General features: G+C 37.0%; 1 protein-coding gene across 2 annotated transcripts in view; it reads left to right on the top strand.

Annotated features, from left to right (window-relative positions):
- Positions 1–23,604, top strand: part of TBX20 (T-box transcription factor 20) — a 61,913-nt gene extending 38,309 nt beyond the window's left edge. The window contains exons 7-8 of one of the 2 annotated variants that reach the window (XM_043589244.1): positions 16,912–17,024; positions 18,727–23,604. In XM_043589244.1, the coding sequence (XP_043445179.1) occupies positions 16,912–17,024; positions 18,727–19,067 (454 nt within the window). In that variant the 3' untranslated portion in view covers positions 19,068–23,604. The remainder of the gene's footprint in view (positions 1–16,911; positions 17,025–18,726) is intronic. The other variant, XM_043589243.1, reaches the window with a different exon arrangement.
- Positions 23,605–24,555: the final 951 nt, after the last annotated feature.

Raw genomic sequence — 24,555 nt, 5'->3', positions numbered from 1 at the left:
TGTTTTTTACTATAAGAAGATACATATTTATATTTTTTCCTCTTTTTCTTTTTGTTTAAAGTTTATATATTTATTTTAAGAGAGAGAGAGAAAGGGAAGGGCAGAGAGAGAGGGAGAGACAGAATCCCAAGCAGGCTCTGCCCTGTCAGTGCAGAACCTGACCCAGGGCTTGACCTCAGGAACCGTGAGATCATGACCTGAGCAGAAATTAAGAGTCAGACGCTTAACTGACTAAGCCACCCAGGTGCCCTGACTTCCTTCTTTTCTTAAATATTAACATACTCTACACATTTTCTACCTCTATACTATGTGAGTATAAAATATATATGATATACATATTAATACATTGGAGTTCAGTTCAGTTGTATTGCTTTGTTATATTTAAATAGATAAATAAGGCTTTTATGTGAATAATCTTTTACTATGTGGTCTATTTTATTAGCAACCTTTCTTTTTTATAATTTTTTGATAACTATGAAGGTTTGTACTCTTACTTTGTCTTCCTGTACGCTAATATTTTAAAAAAATTCCTAGTCTCCCCTTTCTAATTTTCTCTAGGTCCCCTACTGTAAGCAGTATTGAAATTAACTAGTAGCTTATTTTTTCCCCTCATTTTCTCTATTTTTAAGCCTTGGAAGTAATATTCCTTTAATCTCAGTTAATAAATAATTAAAACCTTATTCTACTTAGCATCTTCCCTCCCCATTCTCCTCCCATTCTTGAGAATTTTACTTGATTTACCTTGTCAGAGTATATGTTCATTACACAGTGTATTCTTTTTTATTTACTTATTAAAGATTTTTAAAATTTATTTTTATTTTTAAAAATTTTTAAAGTTTATTTACTTTTGAGAGAGAGAATGAGCAGGGGAGGAGCAGAAAGCGAAGGAGACACAGAATCTGAAGTAGGCTCTAGGCCCTGAGCTGTCAGCACAGAGCCCAGTGCAGGGCTTGCAGTCACAAACCATGAGATCATGACCTGGGCTGAAGTCAGATGCTTAACCGACTGAGCCACCCAGTCACCCCCATATTCTTTTTTATGGCTTAATCTTAGTTCTTCAAGTAAATCTAGATTTAATGCCCACTGATACATTTTATATCAGTGTTTCCCAGTCATTTTGATTGTCTGAGGCTCTTTTTTCCTACTAGATTCCTCTAGAAAGGCTCGTGGGGCCAATATTCCTTGTCTTTTGCATGCACATTACAGTGTGTGGCCTTTATTTGTGAAAGTCGGTTTGATTTGGTAGATAATCCTTGCCTCACATTTCTTTCCTGTCATATCTTAATTATGCTGTTATTGTCTCCTGATATAAAATGTCACTTTCACACTCTGATGGCCATCTAATATTCCTGTCCATTTAAATGACTTAGTCTTTTTTTCTGGAATGACCAAAAGATTTCCTTCTTTTTCCTTTGTTGTTAATTGTCCTTGATCAAAAGACAGAGGGGCATCCCTACTTCCCAGAAGAGGGTTATCTGGACTTGTTGTGTCCCTGTTTCCTTCACTCATAGATGTTGTTAAGGAACAGAAAGAAGGTGGTATCAGTCCTTTGAAACTTTACTCATTTGCTCTTCTTGTACTTCATGCTTCCTTATAGGGAGTAGTTGTTGGTGTATAATCCAAGACTCTCCCTACGCTGAATTCTTGCAAGCTTCCCGGTGGAATCATTTTTGAATTAAAAGCGGTGCTGATAACTGTAGAGTCGGAGAGGTGGCAATCTGCGGGTGAAGTGAAATGTGAGGACTGTGTCTACATCCTGGGTCCCCTCCAGACAGTTGGCACTCACACCGTTTTGATGGACTCAGTGGTAGAGCGGAATGGATGTGATGCTCAGTACTCTTTCCAGATGTCCGATAGTAGAAGTATTTCTTTAAAAATCCTCCGCTACCTTTGAATTTTGGATGTAATAGTTATCTTTTTCTTGAGGATTGGTCTAGAGCAAGACTAATGCAGTATACTTTTGTGCAATTAGTTCATGTTTCCTCTCTGTCTTCACTTTCCCCTACTTAGGATATCTGCTGGTATGTGGGCTTTCTTCTAAGCATTTGGGCTAGCTTTGGAAAAAAGAAAACTGTGACAGTCAGGGCTCCTGCAGTCAGGCATTTTGGAAGTGGTTACTTCAGCCTAATAGCTGTTACCCAGATAGCCAACAACGTAAGTTCTCAGATCACTCTCATATCCTATCTTTAGAGAACACCAACAGAATAGATTTAGGCAAAGGAGAGAAATATGTATATTGGGAGGACGGGACTATACTAGCTAAGAAAATAAATAGATTAAACTTCAGCTGAGTTGAATAGAGAATTGGTTATGGCTCATAAAGTTTGCTAATTCCCTTAATCTTTCACGAGTACAACTATCCCTGAGTCTTATGGACACTCTTAAAAGGCACACTCCAGAGTGTCTGTGATGAAGTAAAACTGAAACAGAGTTTTAATGAAGCCTGCTAAAACAAAACAAATCCAAAAAAAACCCTCCTTGGATATTGACGGCAGCGGCATATCAAGATACTTGCAAATAAACATGCTAAAAATAGTAAATGGCAAAAGCTAATAACAATAGTCTCTGCCCTTTGGATCTGCCCCTGCTCCCAGTGACCTTCACTGTTCCCCTGGGGCCCACTTTCTGTCACAGGAGCCACAGAGCAGGCCAGGGCTTCTGCAGTAGGGGAGGACAGAGGACCTCTATATCACCTCTGCATAGAGAGACAGGCCCCAGGAATATGACGTTGCTCAGAATGAAGAGACAGAAATCAGAGTTAAAAATTGAATTTTATCTCTGAGACTGTTGAGCAACATATGATACTCCAATCTTGTATAAATGAAAATGACTTTATTTTTAATTATTGGTATATAGTTCATTCTTTCTTAAACACAGATTAAAACATGAGAAAAATATTTTAAATTGTATTCATACCTGTGTGCCATGACATTTTGCAGTTGAACTTCCAAAAAAACCACCTTAAACCTAGCTTTCTAGGAAGTATGTATTTTGGGGCTGGAAAGATTTGGGGAGCCATCCAATTAATCTGTCATTACACCAACGAAGCGACGAGGGCCCAGAGTCTGCAAGTGATTTGCTCAGGTCACACAGTTAGTTAGTAGATCTGGGGTTAGAACCCAGGGTTCTTTACAACTAATGGACTTTTTCAAAATGGCTGTTTTTAATTTTTCCTTTTTACATATTTAAGGATTCATAAATTGTTAGAGCCATATGAATCTTAGAGATCATCTAATCCAGCCTCCTCGTTCCCTACCACCCCCTCATTTTGTAGAAGGAATCAAAGCCCAGATACAGATGAGGAATCTGATCACACAGCTTCATAGGAAAGAAACAGTTATATGATTTCACTCATATGTGGAATTTAAGAAACACAACAGATGATCTTAGGGGAAGGGAAGGAAAAAGAAGATAAAAACAGGGAGGCAAACTATAAGAGACTCTTAAATACGGAAAACAAACAGGGTTGCTGGGAGGTGGGTGGGGGGATGGGCTAAATTTGTGATGGGCATTAAGGAGAGCACTTGTTGGGATGAGCACTGGGTGTTATACATAAGTGATGAATCACTGGGTTCTATTCCTGAAGCCAAGACGACACTTGTATGTTAACTAACTTGAATTTAAGACAAACAAAAAAGTCATCTCCAGTGAGGAGACTTAGTATAAGAGCCTGAATGCATAAAAGGAAAGCGATTTTCTTTGGTGACTGGATTAAAGTCTGCTTTCAAATAAAATCTCTTAGTTGAATAAAGTAAAATAATCTGTTGACAACAACCTCAAAAAGGAAGGGATGGGGGTGCCTGGGTGGCTCAGTCGGTTGAGTGTCCGACTTCGGCTCAGGTCATGACCTCGCGGTTTGTGAGTTCGAGCCCCGCCTCGGGCTCTGTGCTGACAGCTCAGAGCCTGGAGCCTGCTTCGGGTTCTGTGTCTCCCTCTCTCTCTGCCCCTAACCCACTCACATTCTGTCTCTGTCTCTCTCAAAAATAAATAAACATTGAAAAATTAAAAAAAAAAGGGATGGCTTTTAACAGAATTAATTTTTTTCAACTTATAGTTACCACAGAATTCCTTTAACTATCAAGCTGTGTTTCCGTCCTTAAAACGTTAACTCATTTATCCACAGTTTCTAAGAGAAAGCATTTCTTTTATAAAGCAGTGTTAAACCGGTGACTCAGGTAGTTAGAGTCGCAGAGTTATTCACAATTGGCATTTAGCTGTGAATTGTCCTCGTTTTTTACCTGCTTGTAATTTTGTATCTGTGTATGAAGGATATTTGTTCCCTGCCTCACAATTTACTAATGTGTATTTAGAGGCTGAGTGATCTGTACTTTGCTTGAGACCTTTCTTCTAGTTGTCACAGCTGTAAGACTTAGAAACTAAGCACAATAGTTTTGGGGGTTTTTTCATTGGTCCAGTTTACTTAAGTTGCTAATGATGATATAAAAACAGAAATGCATATTACCACTGAAAAGAAAAACCAGTAGGATTAAGTGAAATAAATAATAATAAACTGGAGTCTAAAAGCTTTTTAAAAAATTAAAGTTATTTTGTTTTTCCAAAATGGATTGTATTATACATTTCAGTTCTCAAATTAAAATTAACGATTTATAATACATCTTAAATTATATTATGTAAAGTTCTCATTTATTAAGTACTTTGTGGAAGCTACAGATATTGATGATAGATTGTCTTCCAGTAATTTATAACATTATCTGCATAAATCTTTGGGAAAATCTTTGTGACAAGGACTTATTTACAAAGGCTCAGGAAGACGATATAAGCTTGAACAACTTTAAATATTTTATTTCTTAGAGATTAGAATTGATTTTAGTGGACTTGAAATTTTCTCCCTAAACATAGTTTTTTTCCAGGTGTGTATTTAGGAGAGAAAGTTAGAATATAAATTGAAATAATATTTAATTTTCTCCCTGACATGTATAGTGTAAGATGGCTTCAGTGAAGCATGGCAAGTTATAGCTACTGGAAGTCCTAACTTCATCTAAAATGATTATGACTCTGTAACCAGCTTTAGGAACACACAATCTCGATACCCAATAATAACAACAAGAATTTTGTTTTTATCTGTAAACATTTATTGAATGCTTATTATATCCCAGGTACCAATATAAGTTCTCTATGTGTATTAAATCATTGAATCTTAATAATAACCTTAAGAGCTAGACCATATTAATATTCTCATTTTACAGATGAGGAAACTGAGGTGTGGAGAAGTGAAGTAATTTGCCCACAAGCACACAACTAGCAAGTGGCAGAGCTAGGATTCAAGCTAAGCAGGTTCCCACCAAGCACACTTGTAACCACCACATTAGGGCAGTGGTTCTCTAGGTATGGTCTCTGGGTCAGCAGCCATAGCCATCTTCTCAGTGTGTCCTCACATGACTGAAAAGCAGAAAGCCACAGAAAGCCCTACCTCCTAATTCCATCAAATTGGGAGTTAAGATGTCAACAGGTGAATTTTGGGGGGGACACAGACATTCAGTTCTTAATACACACTAAAATTTGAGAACCACTGCCTAGATTAAGTATTATTCTCTCTTTGTTCAAGGGCCAATGGTGCAGTAGTAGAGATAGTCATGCAAGCACATGATTGTGATCAATCTAGAAAGTATAGTAAAAGAAGAATATATTAAGTATAGTGGTGGTGCAAAGGAGAATGTGAGGGAAAAAGGAAGGTTTTGCTTTTTGAACCTTGAGAAATTTGCACTCTAGTTTCAGAGGTAGATAATGGGCAGTCAGTTCCAATACTCATAGAGTGTTTTGGTTTTGCTTGTTTGGGGTTTGAACAAACAGTGACTTCAGACAGGTCCAAACATTTTGGCAGGATATCAACATCATCATTGTAGCTACCCTTTATCTTGCCCACCTTCTGGCTATGATAGTATCTCTCACATGTATGTTATTCTTGGGATTGATGGTTACATTATAGTCAAAAGAGATCTTTTAGAGATACCTAAAGTAATAATGTATTTCTCTTACCTAGAAAAATAATTTAATGTTAGATTTTTAGAAAGGCCGGTAATGATACTTCAGTAAAGGTACCCATTTTATTTATCTACTAGATCCAAAGGGAGCCTACTAAAGTTACAGTCTCTTTCTTTAGGCTATAAGAGAACTGAGCATTACAAGACACTCATAGCTTGTGATATCTAAATCACTTAACCCATTAGGTGAGTCATCCCTTATTTTTCAGGGTACAGTATTTTAGAAGTCCTTGCAATAGGGCTTCTAGGCCTAAACAGGTTCTTTGCACTTTTCATTCTGCTAGAAACAGGGATTAGACATAAAGAATGGGGGCTGTCTACTCTTTGCAACATCTTCGAAGAGATGGCCCTGATATTGCACCACTGTTTTCAATCACTTAAAAGGCAATAATTCAATTATGGCACCCTTTATATAAGACCTGCCATTGCTTTCATTCACTTCCAGGCCTGACACAAGTAAATCACTTCGATAAAATCCTTTTTTCTTCTCCCTCCTAGAGATGAAAATAAGTAATGATACTAGTGATCTACCAAGGACAAAGTGAATATAATGTTCTTCTTATAGGAAAGCAAGGTATTTTATAAGGCAGTGACTCATTATGTTATTTGGGAAATGATTTATCAGGTTGTGTATGTGAAAGATGTTTAAGTGATTTTATGCAAGGATGTTTTTAGAGAAACAAATACTGCATTTTGTTTCTGAATTTAAATGCTTGGATAGAACAGCTTATATGAATAGGATGGGGAGAGGAATATATCTCAGAGATATACCATCCATAATGGGTCTATTGATGGCCATTCCTTTTAACTACACAAAGAGAAAATGTTTCCTAGGGTATCTGAAGCAAGTTCCTTGGTGAAAATAACCACCTATGTTCATTTTAAATATTAACTGTATGACACATGGCTCAGACTAAAAGGACATCCGCTTGAATGTATGTTATACTTTTAATTTTAAGGATTGCTAAGCTTACTTGACTATTTTCTTAATGACCCAGGTTACCCCAAAAGACAGTAACGCTCTAATATTGTAGTAAAATAAGTCCTTGAGTAAGTGACATCTGCTGTTAAGGTTGTGGGGGTCCAATGTTACCAGAGTGTGGACATATAAAAGTTAAAATATGTGACAGTTGGGAAATTGGTTAATTAGGGTCCCTGTCCTGCCAAATTATCCTTTTCTATTAACTTCTGCATTTAATATATTTACTGGTGCCTTTTAGTACATGATAAACTATTTTCATTTCAACAAGTCTAACTCAGAGGATTAAACAAGTCTGTACAAGAGATTTTTAAAAATAGGTTACACTTTTAAACAAGCGATATGGACTCACTTAAGCTTAACATTTTACCTTTTATGATAGGTATAATTTTATAGAACTTCAGATAGGGGCGCCGGGGTGGCTCAGTGGGTTAAGCATCTGACATCGGCTCAGGTCATGATCTCACAGTTTGTGGGTCCGAGCCCCACGTCGGGCTGTGTGCTGACAGCTCAGAGCCTGAAACCTGTTTCAGATTCTGTGTCTTCCTCTCTCTCTGTTCCTCCCCTGGTTGCGCTCTGTCTCTCAAAAATAAATAAAACATTAATTTTTTTTTAAATACTGCAAATAACACTCTAGTCAAGTTCTCTGCTGACTTTAATATTCTGTCAACAAGAAGAATCCTCTAATTTGGATCTCATTGCTCTGAATTAAGATGATTCAGATGGGTAGATAAATTGGAGAAAAATATAATCTAAGAAAACAAAATATTTTACCTGCTTTAGGTATACTTTCATAGGTTACTACGTACCTCCTATGTGCCAGACACCGTTTTGGCCAGTGCAAATACCTTATCATATTTAATCCCCATAGTTACCATTCTTAGGACTAGTCCCTGCTTTATTCTTCCATAGCACTATTATCATTATCTAATGTGCTTCATATTTTTCTTAATGTCTCTCTCTCTCTCTCCTCTTGAGCCTCCTTCCCTGTTAAGGATTTTTATGTTTGCTTACTGCTATAGAATAGTGCCTTGTTCATAATAGGTACTCGATAAATATTTTTTGGCTGGATTAGTGGCCCTGTAAGGCTAGTATTCTTCTCAATTTACAGATGAAGAGAGGTTAAGGAAGTAACAAAACTAGAATGTAAAAATAGTTCTAGGTGGTCCACCTACTCATCTCTCCATTGATCCATTTGATAAATGATTTTAAAGCCCATGACATTTCCAATATACTACTCTCTACCTTCAGTGCATTTACTATATTAAAAAATCAGCATGTTAATGACAATTTTTATCAATTCATTATAGTAAATCTACCAAGTATTGATGTTAGTTCGGCAGTTCTTTGTGTTCATTGGTAGGGTAGTATTTTCATGATATTTTTATAATTTCTATTAATTTTGAGTAAACAATACATATGCCCAAAGTTCAAACGGTACAGAGGAGTATATGGCAAAAAGCATCCATCACATACCACTCCTCTGTTCCTGAACTTGTGTGCCCATTGGAGTCACTTGGGGAGCTTTGACAATTACTGTAGTCTGGGTCCCACCCCAAGAGATTGTGGTATACTTAGTCTGTGTGTGTGGCCTGGGATTTGGAATTTTCAGAAGATCCCCAGGAGGGACTTTGCTTCAGGTAAAGTAGCAAGTATACTCTCTTGCCTTAAATAACTAAGAAACACACGAAATATATGAAACATTTTTTATGACATTGGACACTAGGCAACAAAAGACAGTAATCCCCAAGGGATGGGAATTAAATGAGGTAAGCCTTATGATGGCACCAGCTTTATAGTCTAAGAGAGTATCTAGGTCATGGCACAAAGATGGAGAATACAGGCAGAGCTTGGCAGATTTCCTGAGGTTAGCAGTAGGAGCTTAGAGTCTGATAAGACTAAAACATTGAGAATCCACAGGATAGATTATAGGATAGGAGAACTGCAGAGATCTTCAGGGGATCCCTTGGGATCCCTCTTGAGTGTTCAGCTGAGATCTGATTAGCATATGCATCTGAGGAAACTACCAGAGGCTGGGAGTAGAAAATCTGAAAAGGCACTGTTGGTGGGAATGCAAACTAGTGCAGCCACTCTGGAAAACAGTGTAGGGGTTCGTCAAAAAAAAAAAGAAAAATAGAATTACCCTACAACTCAGCAATAGCACTACTGGGAATTTACCCAAGGGATACAGGAGTGCTGATTTATAGTGCTGATTATGTACCCCAATGTTTATAGCAGCATTATCAACAATAAATAGCCAGTACTATAAATAGCCAGTTTATAAAAGAGCCTAAATGTCCATCAACTTATGAATGGATAAAGAAGATGTGGTTTATATATACAATAGAATACTACCTGGAAATGAGAAAGAATGAAATCATGCCATTTGCAGCAACATGGATGGAACTGGAGTAGTATTATGCTGAGTGAAATAAGTCAGTCAGAGAGGAAAGATATCATATGTTTTCACTCATATGTGGATCTTGAGAAACTTAAAAGAAGACCATGAGAGAAGGGAAGGGGAAAAAAATAGTTACAGGGAGGGAGGGAGGGAGGGAGGGAGGCAAGCCACAGGAGATTCTTAAATACAGAGAGAGAACAAACTGAGGGTGAACGGGGGGGGGGGGGAAGGGGGGATAGGGAAAATGGGTGATGGGCATTGAGGAGGGCACTTGTTGGGATGAGCACTGGGTGTTGTATGTAAGCCAATTTGACAATAAATTATATTAAAAAGAAAAAGAAAATACTTGAAAAGATTAGAGGAAACACTGCCTAGTATTTACACAAGGGTGGGAATAGTGCCTGTTCTAGCATCTAACGGGTGGACTAGAAAACCTTGTGATTTGCAGGGCATTTGATAGAGTTCTCAGAAAGGTTTTGCGTCAGTAGTGAGGAAAATTTAATGCTAGACTAAACAGTGTTCCAGTCTTCCCTCAGATATCTTGAAAGCAAGACCCAAAAGGATCAAATTATTTCTGAGTAACTTAATTATATTCCAGAACAAAACTCAGTAATATTTATAGAAATACAAAAACACCCAGCACCCAACAAGATAAAATTCATAGTCTGGCATCCAATAAAAAATTATCAGAAATGCAAGGAAATATGCAAGGAAAATATGACCAATAATGTGGTTATAAATTTATCAGTTGAAAATAAAACTGACACAAATATTATAATTACTAGACAAAGACATTAAAACAATTATTATAACTATTTTATATATTCAAAAAACTAAATACAGACACGGAAGATGTCCAAGAGATTCAAATCAAAATTCTAAAGATGAAAACTACAATGTATCTAATGTATAAAATGTATTAATCCCACTGGATGGGATTAATGACACAGTAGACATTGCAGATGAAAAGACTGGTAAACTTGAAGACACAGCAATAGAAACAATCCAAAATTAAATGTAGAGAACAAAGAGAAACTTTTAAAAATGAAGAATATCAGTTAGTTGTGGGAAAACTTTTAAGTAGTCTAATATATGCATAATTGGAGGCCCTGAAAGGTAGATGGGAATTGAGGCATAGGAGAAGAATTATGTTTAAGAAATAATAACCAGAATCTTTCCAAGTTTAATGAGAATTTAATGACAACTGGAAACACCATCCAAAGAAGCCCAACAAACTCAATCTCAAAAACTTGAAGAAGTAACATGAGGGAGGGCACATCATAATCACATTGCTCAGAAGTGTGATGAAGAGATAAAAATTGAAAGCAAGCCAGGGAATTAAAGACGTATTATATTAAAGACATATTACATTAAACATAAGGTGAGAGTAGATTTCTTGTCAGACAACAAAGTAAATGAGATGGTAGAGCACCATTTTTGGTGTATGTGTCAACCTAGAATTTTACACTCTGCAAAAATAACTTAAAAAAAAAAGAATAAAATGAAGACATTTTTCAGGTATACAAAACCTGAAAGAATTCACCATCATCAAACTGTACTACAGATATGTTAAAATAAGTTCTTCAGGTAGAAGGAAGATTAGGTGTCAATCTGGATCAATACAGAGAAATGAAGAGCAGTGGGAATGGTAACTATAAGGATAAGTAGATCAATTTTTCCCATATTATTTATATCTTTTAAAAAATAACTGTTTAAATTAACCATAATAATATAATGTAGGATTTATGTAAAAGTAAAAGGTTTGACAAGAATGGCACAAAAGATGGAGAAATGGAAATATATTATTGTAAGTCTTACAGTGTACTTCAAGTTGCCTAGAAGATTATAGTAAAAAAATATTTACTATAAGTACTAAATCAACCACTAAAATAACAAAAGTAAGTTATAGCTAATAAACCAACAAAGGAGATGAAATGAAATAATAAGAAACAACCTAAAAGAAGGCAAAAAAAAAAAAAAAGGGAAAGGTAAATAGCATATGAGAAGGTAGGATGCAAATAGGTGATAAAGATAACAGACTTCAACCTAAACATATTTATAATCACATTAAATATAAATGCACTAAATACCTCAATTAAAAGGGAGAGATTGTCAGTTTGGATTAAAAAGCAAAATCCAAATATATGCTGCCATATAAAAAATGTGCTTTATATATAAAGACACAAGTTGAAAGTAAAGCAATGGAAAGAATATACCTATATTAACACCAATCAAAAGAAAACTGGAGTGACTACATCAGTATCACAGATTTCAGAGCAAAGAATTTACCGTGGATAAATTAGATCATTTCATACTGATGTAGGCATACCACATTTTATCGCATGTCACTTTATTGTGATTTGTGAATACTGCATTTTTTGCAAGTTGAAGATTTCAAGACTTCAGTGGAGGAAGTAATTGCTAATGTGGTGGAAATAGCAAGAGGACTAGATTTAGAAGTGGAGCCTGAGGATATGACTGAATTGCTGCAATCTCATGATAAAACTTTAACAGATGAGAGGTGCTTCTTATGAATGATCAGAGAAAGTGGTTTCTTGAAATGGAATTTACTTCTGCTGAAGACGCTGTGAAGATTGTTGAAATGACAACAAAGGATTCAGAATATTATAAACTTAGTTGATGAAGCATCAGTAAGGGTTTGAGAGTATTGATTCCAATTTTGAAATAAATTCCACCGTGGGTAAAATGCTATCAAATAGCATCACATGCTACAGAGAAATCATTTGTGAAAGGAGGAGTCAATCTATGTGGCAAACTTCACTGTTGCCTTATTTTAAGAAATTGTTATAATCATGCCAACCTTTAGCAACCACCACCCTGAAAAGCAAAAGATTGGCTTGCTGAAAGCTCAGATGATGGTTAGCATTTTTAAAAAATGAAATATTTTTTAGTTAAGGTATATATATTATTTTCTTTAGACATAATGCTATTGCACACTTGATAGACTACAGTGTAGTGTAAACATAACTTTTATATGCACTAGGAAACCAAAAAATTCATTTGACTTTATTGCAGTATTTGCCTTATCGTGGGTGTTCTGGAACTGAGTCTACAGCATCTCTGAGGCACGCCTGTAAAGGTTTTAATTCATGGGGAAAACATGCAATCCTACATATTTATGTGCCTAAGAGACCTTCAAAGTATGGTACATGAAGCAAAACTGATAGAATTGTAAGGAGAAATAGAATAATACACAATTATAGTTGTAGATTTCACTGTTCCTCTTTCAAAAACTGGTAGAATGAGTAGACAGAAAATAGGTAAAGATACAGAAGATTTGAGTAATTTTGTTAACCACCTTGACCCAAGTGACATTTATAAAATGCTCCATTCTCTATCAGCAGAATATACTTTCTTTTTTTTTTTTTTTTTTATTAAAAAAATTTTTTTTTCAACATTTATTTATTTTTGGGACAGAGAGAGACAGAGCATGAATGGGGGAGGGGCAGAGAGAGAGGGAGACACAGAATCAGAAACAGGCTCCAGGCTCTGAGCCATCAGCCCAGAGCCCAACACGGGGCTCAAACTCACGGACCGTGAGATCGTGACCTGGCTGAAGTCAGACGCCTAACTGACTGCGCCACCCAGGCGCCCTATACTTTCTTTTCAAGTGCACACAGAGCATTCACTAAGATAGGCCATACTCTGTGCCACAAAAAGAGGGTCCCAATAAATTTAAAGGCATTCAAGTCACCATACAAAGTATGTTCTCTGACCACAATGGAATTTTATTAGAAAGCAATAGCAGAAAGATAACTAGAAGATTCCCAAACATTTGGAAACTAAATAACATATGTCTAAATAACCCAAGGATCATGGGAGATATCAAAAAGGAAATTAGAAAATATCTTGAGCTGGGCCTCCTGGGTGGCTCAGTCGGTTAAGTGTTTGAGTTGGGCTCAGGTCATGATCTCGCACCTTGGGAGTTTGAGCTGCACGTTGTACATGCTCTGTGCTGACAGCTTAGAGCCTAGAGCCTGCTTCAAATTCTGTGTCTCCCTCTCTCTCTCTCTGCCCGCGCTCCCCACTTCCCTGCTTAGGCTTTCTCTCTCACTCTCTAAAATAAACATATTTAGGGGCGCCTGGGTGGCGCAGTCGGTTAAGCGTCCGACTTCAGCCAGGTCACAATCTCGCGGTCCGTGAGTTTGAGCCCTGCGTCAGGCTCTGGGCTGATGGCTCGGAGCCTGGAGCCTGTTTCCGATTCTGTGTCTCCCTCTCTCTCTGCCCCTCCCCCGTTCATGCTCTGTCTCTCTCTGTCCCAAAAATAAATAAATAAACGTTGAAAAAAAAATTTTAAATAAACATATTTAAAAAATTAAAAAAAAAAAGAAAATGTCTTGAAATGACTGAAAATGAAAATACAGCCCACAAAACCTTGTAGGATGCTGCTAAAACAGGAAATTTATAGGCTACATTCCCACTTTAGAAGTGAACAAAGGTCTCAAATCAATGACTTCAGCTTCCATCTCAAGGAACTAGGAAAAGAAGAGCAAATTGAACCCAAAGTAAGTGGAAGACAGGAAATAATAAATATCAGAATAGAAATAAGTGAAATAGAAAACAGGAAAACAATAGAGAAAATCAGTGAGACCAAAAGCAAAGAAGATTAATAAAACTGATGATCCTGGAGCCAAACTGATTAGGAAACAAAGAGAGAAAACACAAATTACCATTGTCAGGAATAAGAGGAGTAACATCACTACAGATTCTACAGATACCAGAAGGAAGGATAAAAAAGCAATATTATGAACACTTATAAGTTCAATAATTTAGATGAGATGGATAAATTCTTTGAAGACAAAAACTACCAAAACTCATTCAAGAAGAAACAGATAATCTGATGGTTTTGAATTTGTAACTAAAAATATTTCTGCAAAGAAAAAAAGAGATGTCAAAGCATATGTCCTTTTTTAAAAAAAAAGTACACATGAATATGGGTAGCAGTTTCATGTGTAACGGTCAGTGATTGGAAACAAGGCAAATATAGATCAAAAGGTGAATAAGTAAACTATAGTATACACTATGGCTTGGAAAACAGAATGCTACTCAGAATAAGAATGAACCATTGATATATGCTCCAAAATGACGAATCTCAAAGTAATTATGTTGAGTGGAAAGAAGCCAGATAAAAAAAGAAACATGAGATATGATTTCATTTTATATGATTTTAGAAAATGCAAACTAATCTGTAGGGACAGAAGTCATATTAGTGGTTTCCTTGGCAAAACTTGTTGGGATGGGGACCAGGGAGCATGAAGGGCATAAGGAAACTTTTGTAGGTGTTAGGTAGTTTATCTTGTAGTAGTGGTATCATGGTCACATCAGCCCGAAGTGGTCAAATTGTACACTTTAAATATGTGCCACTTGTTGTATATTAATTATAGCTCAATGTAATTTTTCTTTTTTAAGAGCTCCACGTGTCTCAAATGGATTTGTGACAAGTTTGAAAATCAAGACAAAGTTGGGAATCATTTCTCCAGTCCCTCAGGTCCCTGGTTCCACCCTACAGAGATGACCTATTCTAGGCAGTTTCCTGTTCTGAAACTGGAACATTTTGGAAATATTATTTCCATATATTATGTATATATAGGCATATGCAAACATATATATTCCCTGTTTTAAATTCACAAATGGTGGGGTGCCTGGGTGGCTCAGTCGATGAAGCATCCAACTCTTAATTTAGGCTCAGGTCATGATCTCATGGTTCATGGGTTTGAGCCCCACATTGGGGTCCATGCTGGCAGTGTGGAGCCTGCTTGGGATTCTCTCTCACTCTCTCTCTTTGTCCCTCCCCTGCTCATGCATGCTCTCTCTCACTGATTCTCTCTCAAAATAAATAAATAAATTTAAAAAAATTAAATTCACAAATGGTAGCATACTTTATACATTTTTTCTGTAGTTAACTTTTTCACTTACTATATCTTGGAGTTCATTCCATTGCAATAAATATGGAATGGTTTCACTTTTTAAAATATATGTGAATCTATTGGGTATAGATCCCAGTCATTGTGACTGCCTGAGGTTGGTACTATATGCTTATTTTAAAACTTTTTGGAAACCAAGATGTAACTGGATAGTTGCTAGAATTAACTTTTCTTGTAGGCTTGCTTTTAAATCCTCATTTGCAAGCTACCTAATATGACAAAACGCTTTCATGAAACTCTGAGAATAGAAGTTTTTTAGAAGGCCAAATTCACTATAAGTCAATATTTTTTTTAGCAGTAAAGTCTGTATATCTATGTGAAATGTTGACAAGTACTACATTTTGAAAGTTATTATGACATTCTATTTGCTTTCCTTGTCCCCTCAATGTGAAATTTGGTGTTTGATTTGTTCTTAATTCAACACAATTTCTTCAATTTTCTAATTCTTTTTTTGTCCTTTGATGGTTAATGCAGTGTTGGTCTTTAGGCTACAGCTATTCTGGAGTTGTATACTGTGTAAGCTACCTGTTATGAACTTCCATTTCCGGCGAAAAATTCTTTGGCTAAATTCTTTTTTTATTTAAAAAATTTTTTAATGTTTATTTATTTTTGAGAGAGAGAGAGAGCATGAGCAGGGGAGGGGCAAAGAGAGAGGGAGACCTAGAATCTGAAGCAGGCTCCAGGCTCTGAGCTGTTAGCACAGAGCCCAACATGACACTCAAACTCATGAACTGCTAGATCATGACCTGAGCTGAAGTCAATGCTCAACCGACTGAGCCACCCAAGAGCCCCTCTTTGGCTAAATTCTTGCTGACTTTTTTTTTTTAACAGCAGCAAGTGCAGCAAGTCAAATGGGTCAATACCAAAATAATTCTTGCTTTTAAAATTGCATTCTTTAGTTGATAGACTATGTTTCAACAGGAAAACTACTTTCAAAGTCAGTGGACCAATTTACTTGGGGGCCTCAATTTCCTAATGGCCATTTTATGTGTCCTTCACAGATTTTCTATAATTTTCCATCTTAAAGAAACAGGAATCTCAAATAGTCCATTATCCAAACTACCCATATTGTCATATAATCTATGTACTTACTAGATTTATTAGTGAGTATTGAGTCTTTTGATGACTAAAGATATTCTGAACTTCTGGCCAGCATTTCATCAGATGTTGAATAAGTGCAGCTCATATCAGTTAGGTATTTGTTTTATATTCATTAGCCGATGAAGTCAGAGATTCATTGCAACTCCTCATAGGAAATTCACTCATTTTTCATTCATTAAACTCTACATTCCTATAGTCTGGTGTCATAGGTTCTTGTTCACCTCTTTGTCCTTCATCTTACAGAATTTCAGGGGATTGTTCCTATCCTATGCAGTTATGGTTGCTTGTATTTATATGGCTGATGTCATGTTTCCAAGCAGTCTACAGTGGCACAAACACACATGTTTTGAATGTTGTCTTTCTTGAAGCGGGGGGTCTTTTGGCTGAGAAGATAGTTTTACTGACTAGTAAATTATCTTTAAGACCCGTCTCCATCTCTGAGTACTTTTTAGTTTATTTAGGATCTGTTATTCTCTAACCTAGGGAAAGTGTGGAGAGCCTGATCCAAAAGCATTCCTATGCCCGCTCACCCATCCGTACCTATGGAGGAGAAGATGATGTGCTGGGGGATGAAGTTCAGACAACACAGAATCGAGGTAAGACAGCTTTTGGGCTACGTAACTGCTGGGAGCAAGAGCACCCAGAATGAGGAAGAGGCAGGTAGGTGATTAGACTCCTAGTCCTCAGCGTGCAGTCTGCCCCAAAAGTATTTCAGGAGTCTCTTGAGGAAGGGGCAGCCCTGGAGCCTGATTTTCATACAGGTCATTATTTTGCCTCTGAGTCTTTTTGTTCGTTTGTTTAATTTTTTTAATGTTTATTTATTTTTGAGAGAGACAGACAGAGTGTGAGCGGGGGAGGGGCAGACAGCGAGGGAGACACAGCATCTGAAGCAGGCTCCAGGCTCTGAGCTGTCAACACAGAGCCGGATGCGGGGCTTGAACTCAAGAACTGCGAGATCAGGACCTGAGCCAAAGTCAGACACTTAACCATCTGAGCCACCCAGGGGCCCCTGCCTCTGAGTCTTAAGTGATTGTTCTGCCTGATGGTTTCCTGTGGTTTGTTTTCTAATGAAAGGACACCCAGCCTCTGAGTCAGGGCTCAGGAGTTATTTGTCTGTGATCTACCACCAAAGAGCTATTAGACTTTGGGGGCAATCCTTTAGTCTTACTGAACCTCAATTTTATCATCCGAAAATCAGGGACTATATCTGTTCCACTTATAAGAGGTTCCAGGAATATCTTATTAGGACCAATGACTAAAATGTAAAACCCTTTTAAAAAGAAAATTTTCCTAGTGAAGGGCATTATGTAGAGGCAGTGGCCCCAGCGGTGACAGTAGGGGAGTACTGAAAAGTTCCTCTGTCCCAAAGACTCACAGAGGAGCCGTCTGCATCTGGGAGTCCAGAGAAGAGTAACCAGACGGTGCTTCACGCTGAGCATAGGGATGTTTGTGTGAGGAGAGAGCCCTTTGTCATATTTTTATGTCCTTTCTATGGAATAGCGTAATCTGTCAAAACATAGGACATCTCTTATAACTAAATCCAAATGAACTACTGGTAATTATACAGCTGGCAAATCCAGCGTCAACTTTTGTTTAAATTTGTGGATGCTGTGATGTAGGAAAAATTATTCTTGCAACTAGAAAAAGAAGCTAGAAAAAGAAAAACATTCTTGTGGGTTTTCACAAGGCCTTTAGAAACCAAGTAGCTTTGTTGAGGCTCGTATGTCCAGCCTTCCTTATAGGGATGCTATAGAGTTTAGGACAGGTACCAGCTATTTGTAGCTCCTTTTGTTTTTAAAAATTTTTTTTAGTTTATTTTGAGAGAGAGAGAGAGTCAAAGAGAAAAGGAGAGAGAGAATCCCAAGCAGGTTCCACGCTGTCAGTGCAGAGCCCAACGTGGGGCTTGATGTCACAAACTGTGAGATCATGACCTGAGCCCAAATCAAGAGTTAGACACTTAACTAACTGAGCCACCCAGGTACCCTCTGAGCTCCTTTAAAGGGAATCCAGTTATTCCTTTCAGGCAGAATACTTGTATTTTGACCATTCTCCAGGAGCATACAGGCCATCTAATGAGTTAAGTCTTTTTCTATTTAGTAAATTCTCTCTTCCTTATAGTATAAATAGTATCTTCTTATCTGGAAAGGTAGTTCTGACTCATGGTTGACGTGTTTATCTTTTTAAATTGCAGATCTACTATATATTCTAAAAAAATAAATCAATCTGTACAGATAATGTAATTCTTGATTTGCACACTGAAATAGAGGTTCTAGTCTGATGAGTGGTTTTTTGTTTCAGGGTCGGCCTTTACGACATCTGATAATTTGTCCCTCAGCTCCTGGGTCTCTTCTTCTTCCACTTTTCCTGGATTTCAGCATCCCCAGTCCCTCGCTGCTCTCGGCACCAGCACAGCATCCATAGCGACACCCATTCCTCACCCTATACAGGGCTCTTTGCCACCGTACAGCCGACTTGGGGTGCCTCTGACCCCGTCGGCCATTGCCGGCTCCATGCAGGGGAGCGGCCCGACATTCCCCTCCTTCCACATGCCCCGGTATCATCACTACTTTCAGCAGGGGCCTTATGCTGCTATCCAAGGACTGCGCCATTCCTCCGCGGTGATGACACCATTTGTATGACTCTTCTAAACCTAGGAGAATCCAGATCCAGAATGTGCAAATGGGTATGAAATGTGGGAGAGGGTGGGGTGGGTGGGATGTGGGGTGTGGAGCAGGGGCTCTCCAGGAGACATGGGACCTATTAAAGAGGAGAGCTGGACTCACAATAAAGCCTACTGCTGAGGGAATGCACCACAGACCAGGACTCATGTGTAGCTCGGAGAAAGCTCTTGGGTTCAAGAGAGAATCAGTGTCAAGTTCTTAGCCAGCCTAAGTCCTACAACCAATAGGATACTAACTTACCCAGAAAATTGAATAACACAAGGCAGAGGAATCTGAAGGTGCATTATACCTAGCAGTTAAAAATGCTGTGTCAGCGCAGTAATGTATAAAATCAATGTGTAGAGGTTATCTTTCTGCTTTCCACAGGTTTAAAGAATCTTCAAAGAGGCAATATGTATAACATACCGACCATAATGCATAATGACTAACTTAAGTCCATTTCTCTCTGAGGAAAATGAGAGCCAACAGAGAAATATTTGTAGTGCTGAAGCTTAAGCATGTTTAGTTTTCCTTTGTATTAGTCTGCTGGGTAAAGGGCTGAGATAATGCTAACACATCCTATTTTGTGGATGAATAGATGGTAATGACCTTACAAAGCTCTTTTTGTAACACTGAAGGGCCAGTATCTGACAAACTCTTTCTCAGTCTTGTCTTTTTCTTCCTAATTCTCTTTCTTGCAATGACTTTCCATTTACATAGAAAAAACCTATATACAATTTTGAAGCAAGAGGCTCTATGTGTTACATTACACAATTGAGGGTGTATTTTTCTGGGCTGCATTCTAAGTGCACTGCTGACTCATTCACTGGGGAACACTTCTAAAGCCTCTACATGATGACACGGGAGGCTTTCTCTCAATCTGCAGTACCAAGATGGTTGCCCTGTCCTGAAAGGAATTTCTCTGCCATGGGTACCAAAGGCCCCTTTAGTTTTACTTCAGCTTTGGGAGACCTTATGGATGGTAAAACACACCGGGCCAAATTCTCATTTTTGGTAAATCTGCTTTGTTATTAGATTAGCTGTTACCACCGATTGACAAAGATTTATGAATGACCATTCTGAATGCCCATATAGCCACCACTTAACCTATGTTCATGAAGCATATGAGTCAGTCACACAAATGATTTGTCCTACTTTCTTACTGTTCTGTTCAGTGACTCTGTTATCATTTTCCTAGTCCATTATATGAAATTGTATGTCAACTCAATGACTCTCTGACTGAAACACTGGCAGTGTTTATAAGTCAATCCAAAGTATTTATTCACTTTGAGTTCTTATTGTTTTCTTAAACCTTCCTTTAATGTTTAATAATTAACTATATTTTAATTATATATAATCTCTATATTTAGGGGGCAACATGTATCTAAGCATTTGAAGTCAGGGTAGTATTTGGCATTTTGCAACTTTAATAAAGTTTATAGTCCTTCAACTTTATAATGCTTTCTAGCTGTAAGATATAACCTGTCTTCTTTAGAAAACTCTCCACAACTCTATTTTATCCTAATTAAATTTTGTATCTACTTTGTTCTGACTGCAAAAGTATTAAATCTGTTAAAAGAGATGGGAAATATCACTGCTGAGAGTAGAGAGGGGGGTAAATGCAATATACTTATCAGAGTGCATGGGGCTTTATTTAGTTATTTTGTTAGGCTTTTCCATATCAAATGCCTTTCTTGGGCATTTCTAGTCTATGAAACAGGCATAATGGCATAGCCTGTCTATGTGATGCCATTGTTGTTGGACTTTGCAATTGTTTTTCTCCACTGTGTCCTGTAGTTTACTTATGGAGAAGCATGGACTGTGTTCCCCAAGCATCTCAAAGTCCTATGGCAGACACTGTAGGCTAATTTCTAACTTCTTGCATGTTATGCTATAGTATCCACAGGTAGTTTGTTTTCAAACACAGCACAGATGTGCGTTTATTAAAAAAAAAAAAAAAACAGCTATAAGTAATGTTTAAGTATCCATAGAGCTTAGGATAGGGATTTGATACTTAATAGTTGGCCTGCTGCCAGTGCTCCATTTAATACACAGTACTGCTGCTTAAAGCAGGAATAACAAAACTAGATGCTATTTAACATGATGCTACTCGATATTCTGGTAAATTACTGGTCTACTACAGTGAATCTGTATCTGAGTTTTCTTTTCAATGAGAATGAAAGCATCATTTTAATACTATTTAGACATTTTTCCCAACTGACATATCTTAAAGTGGGTTTGTTTTTGTAATATGGCTTTACTTCAGTATTTCCTGACTTCATAACTTTATTTGGTAATTATGCAATATAAAACTAAAAATAAGTAGTGTGCTTAGAGAAAAGCAAAGACTGAGATACCAAAGCATGCTTTTGGGAAATAACACCTGAAATTCTAAATTGGATTTTTTTTAAAGTATTTGGCATTATTTGAAAGAGGAAGAAAAAGCACAAGTGACATGGAACTTAACCTGTGATCAAAGTCACCCTAACCGTGAGAACCAAGGGTAGGGATTTACCCCAACCCCAGGGTCTTTCTAAACTATTCTGGTTGCTGATTCTTACTGAACTCCTCAGGTATTTAAGATTTTAAAGTCTAATTCTACCAAAAGTAATTGCAAGAACTAGATAGTTAGTGGGAAAGCCAATTGAATAATTAAGAGCATGAGTTGCAGACTATTTGGAATAAATGTAGGGTCCCCCCCCTGCCCCCGCCAGGTATATCACAGTATCAAAAAGCATGACTAATATGCAGTGCTGCTACAAAGAGGCCCTTCGGGAACTGCTTTGTCTAACCTGAAAGAATTAATTTATAACTCCGTAGGTTCTGCGTATGTGATTTGTTTTTAGAACACTTATCAATAATGCGGAGTAAGTTCAATTATCTCTTTTACTTAACAAGTCTTCCCCCTCCTTTGCCGACCCTTAGCGGTATGTAAGTAAAATCTCTCCATCTTGTATCTAACATATCACAAATTATTAGGTTATAAGGTCTGCATTAATGAATTTAGGTTGTACCTCTGGTTTGAGTTTATAACGAAGGTTTGTTGTTATTCCTAGCAGGTGGGCAAAGAATGGGAGATATTAAGAAGATATTGAGAAAAACCCTGTGTCGGGCTATACTATAGAAGTTACATTAACTTCTGGGGTATTCCAAGGTCTCCCCCCCCCTCACTCTCATCCACATCTCTGTCACTGTGCTTCTCTAGCCACAACATCTCCTGCCCCCCCCATGCAAAAAATAAAAATAAAAAGGACACCCTCCAAAAGGCCAAGAAAAAGAATTTTTAGAAGAAAAGATCACCATTCCCATACCTATGAATTTTTCAGAGAGATGTTGGGATATTTAATCCATTTCTGAATTTCATGTTAGCTTTTCAGGCATCTTGCTTATATTTAAGCTGAACCATATTGAGAAAAATGAGCTTCAAGAAGGACTTTACCACTCCATTAAATATGCAGTCAAGCTTAGCCATGACTCAGCAACTAAAGTTCAAAAAATTCAGTTATGTAATGTGCCAGGGTCACATACTGCAAGGAAAACAGTATTTTTACTCAATCTTCCATTGACTAAGTAAGGAAACTGTTTTTGTTATTAAACATGTATGGAATTGATAATTATTAGAAACAAAACAATATTATACTGTAAATCTAGACTGGAAAGAAATAAAGCACTGGACAGAAAGATTTTCAGCTGGCTCCTTTAGGCAGCTTGGGTGGAGGATGGATTTTACATGTTTTTATATTATTTCAGAATGCAAGGATTTTATTTTAAACAGGCAAAGAGAAGGTTACAAATTCTTAAATGTTTAGAAAACCATAAAATAATTTCTTCACTACTATTCCATGCCAGTTATAAAATATTCTAATACTTACCTTTCTTTGGCATGCTTAAATATGCAAAGTTTCATTTATAAATATTGATAGGCAAATAATCCATAAGTATTTTCTCACTCTTCTTTCTCTATCCCTTCCTCAATTCCAATCCCCTTCCCTGATAATAAGAAAATAAAAACATTGGTAAAATAATACATCTGGACAAAAAATACAGTTTGGTATTTTACTTCTGAGACATTAAAATACGTGTTTAGTTGTGGTTTTTTTCCTTATTTTCAGAAACCTAAAAAAAACCCTTTTATTTCCGAGGATAAAATTGGATATAGCCTCTTTAGTAGACTCTATCACAGTTATATCGTTTGCTGTGTCCATTTGCTTTAATGAATTGCGTGAGAACAGTCACTGTAATGAAGTGTGTGTGTTGGGGGTGGGGGGAAGGGCATGGGAAATGTTTTATGAAAAAAGAAGTTATAAGCCTAATACTATGAAGTAACACCTAACGAAGTTCTTTTTAAGTGCAATATATTTATTTCTGCTAGAAATGTATTATCAACATTATGTAATATTTGAAGCATTACATGTTATTTGTAAACAGCTTAAAATTATATATTACCCAAAATTGTACAGAAGTACAAATGTGTGGATATTAATTTCTTTCATTAAAAATGGTGTGTTTTGATATATATGCACACATTTACACCTTTAATTATCTTACACATTTTGCTTTGTGACTTTTGGTACCTGTTTCCTCACCTTGAAAAACAAAAAAAAAAAAAAAAAGGAGGATTAGGTAAGAGTAGGGGTCATAGCTGGCCACTCCCAGTCCAGACACAGCCAACTGGATTACTGTACAGGGTTTGGGTTTTGTCTTTAATTGTATTTGGAAGCCTTTAGAGAAAACAGTGCTCTTAAGTCCCCACTGGTTCCTATTCTCCTACACCTAGTCCCCTCACTCATTTACTCCACCTGATGAAATCTTAAAATTACAGGACTTTGCACCTCTCTGTATGGAATGATACTGAAGACTCCATAAAGCTTAAAGATCTACCTCTCATTCTAGCCATAAACTCTTGGATGCGCTGTAATGATATTACAGAAGGCAGGTTGATACAAAATAAGATTAGCCAAATTCAAAGTCTTAATCCTTCCACATGACATTTGACATTATCATACCTTGTGCTTCAGGGTATTTGACATTATCATACCTTGTGCTTTCAGAAGTCTGCTCTATTATACTTAATTTTTTGTGCATGCCAAATGCCAACCTTTTAAGAATCTTTTATTTGGAATAATTCCAGGTTTACCGAAAAGTTGCAAGGATAATATAAAGAAATGCTGTATATTCTTTACCCAGATTCACCCATTGTTAATGTTTTGCCCCATTTGATTTACAATTAGCATTTACATTGAGTAGTATATGCCCCCCCCACCCAAGCACATGCAATATATACAATTTATTTTCCTCCATTTGAGAGTAGGTTTCACATATCATGCCCCACTATCCCTATGTAATTCAAAGTGCACATCCTAAAACCAAGAAGATTCCATTAAATATCTACAGAAGAGTTAGCAATTTCAGGAAATTTCATGGTGATATAATACTGTGACCTACCATCTGTACTCCAGTTTTGTTA

This window comes from Prionailurus bengalensis, chromosome A2 (assembly GCF_016509475.1).
Source record: "Prionailurus bengalensis isolate Pbe53 chromosome A2, Fcat_Pben_1.1_paternal_pri, whole genome shotgun sequence".
Taxonomy (NCBI): Eukaryota; Metazoa; Chordata; class Mammalia; order Carnivora; family Felidae; genus Prionailurus; species Prionailurus bengalensis.
The sequence above is the reverse complement of the archived record's forward strand: the minus strand, read 5'-3'. Positions and strand labels throughout refer to the sequence as shown.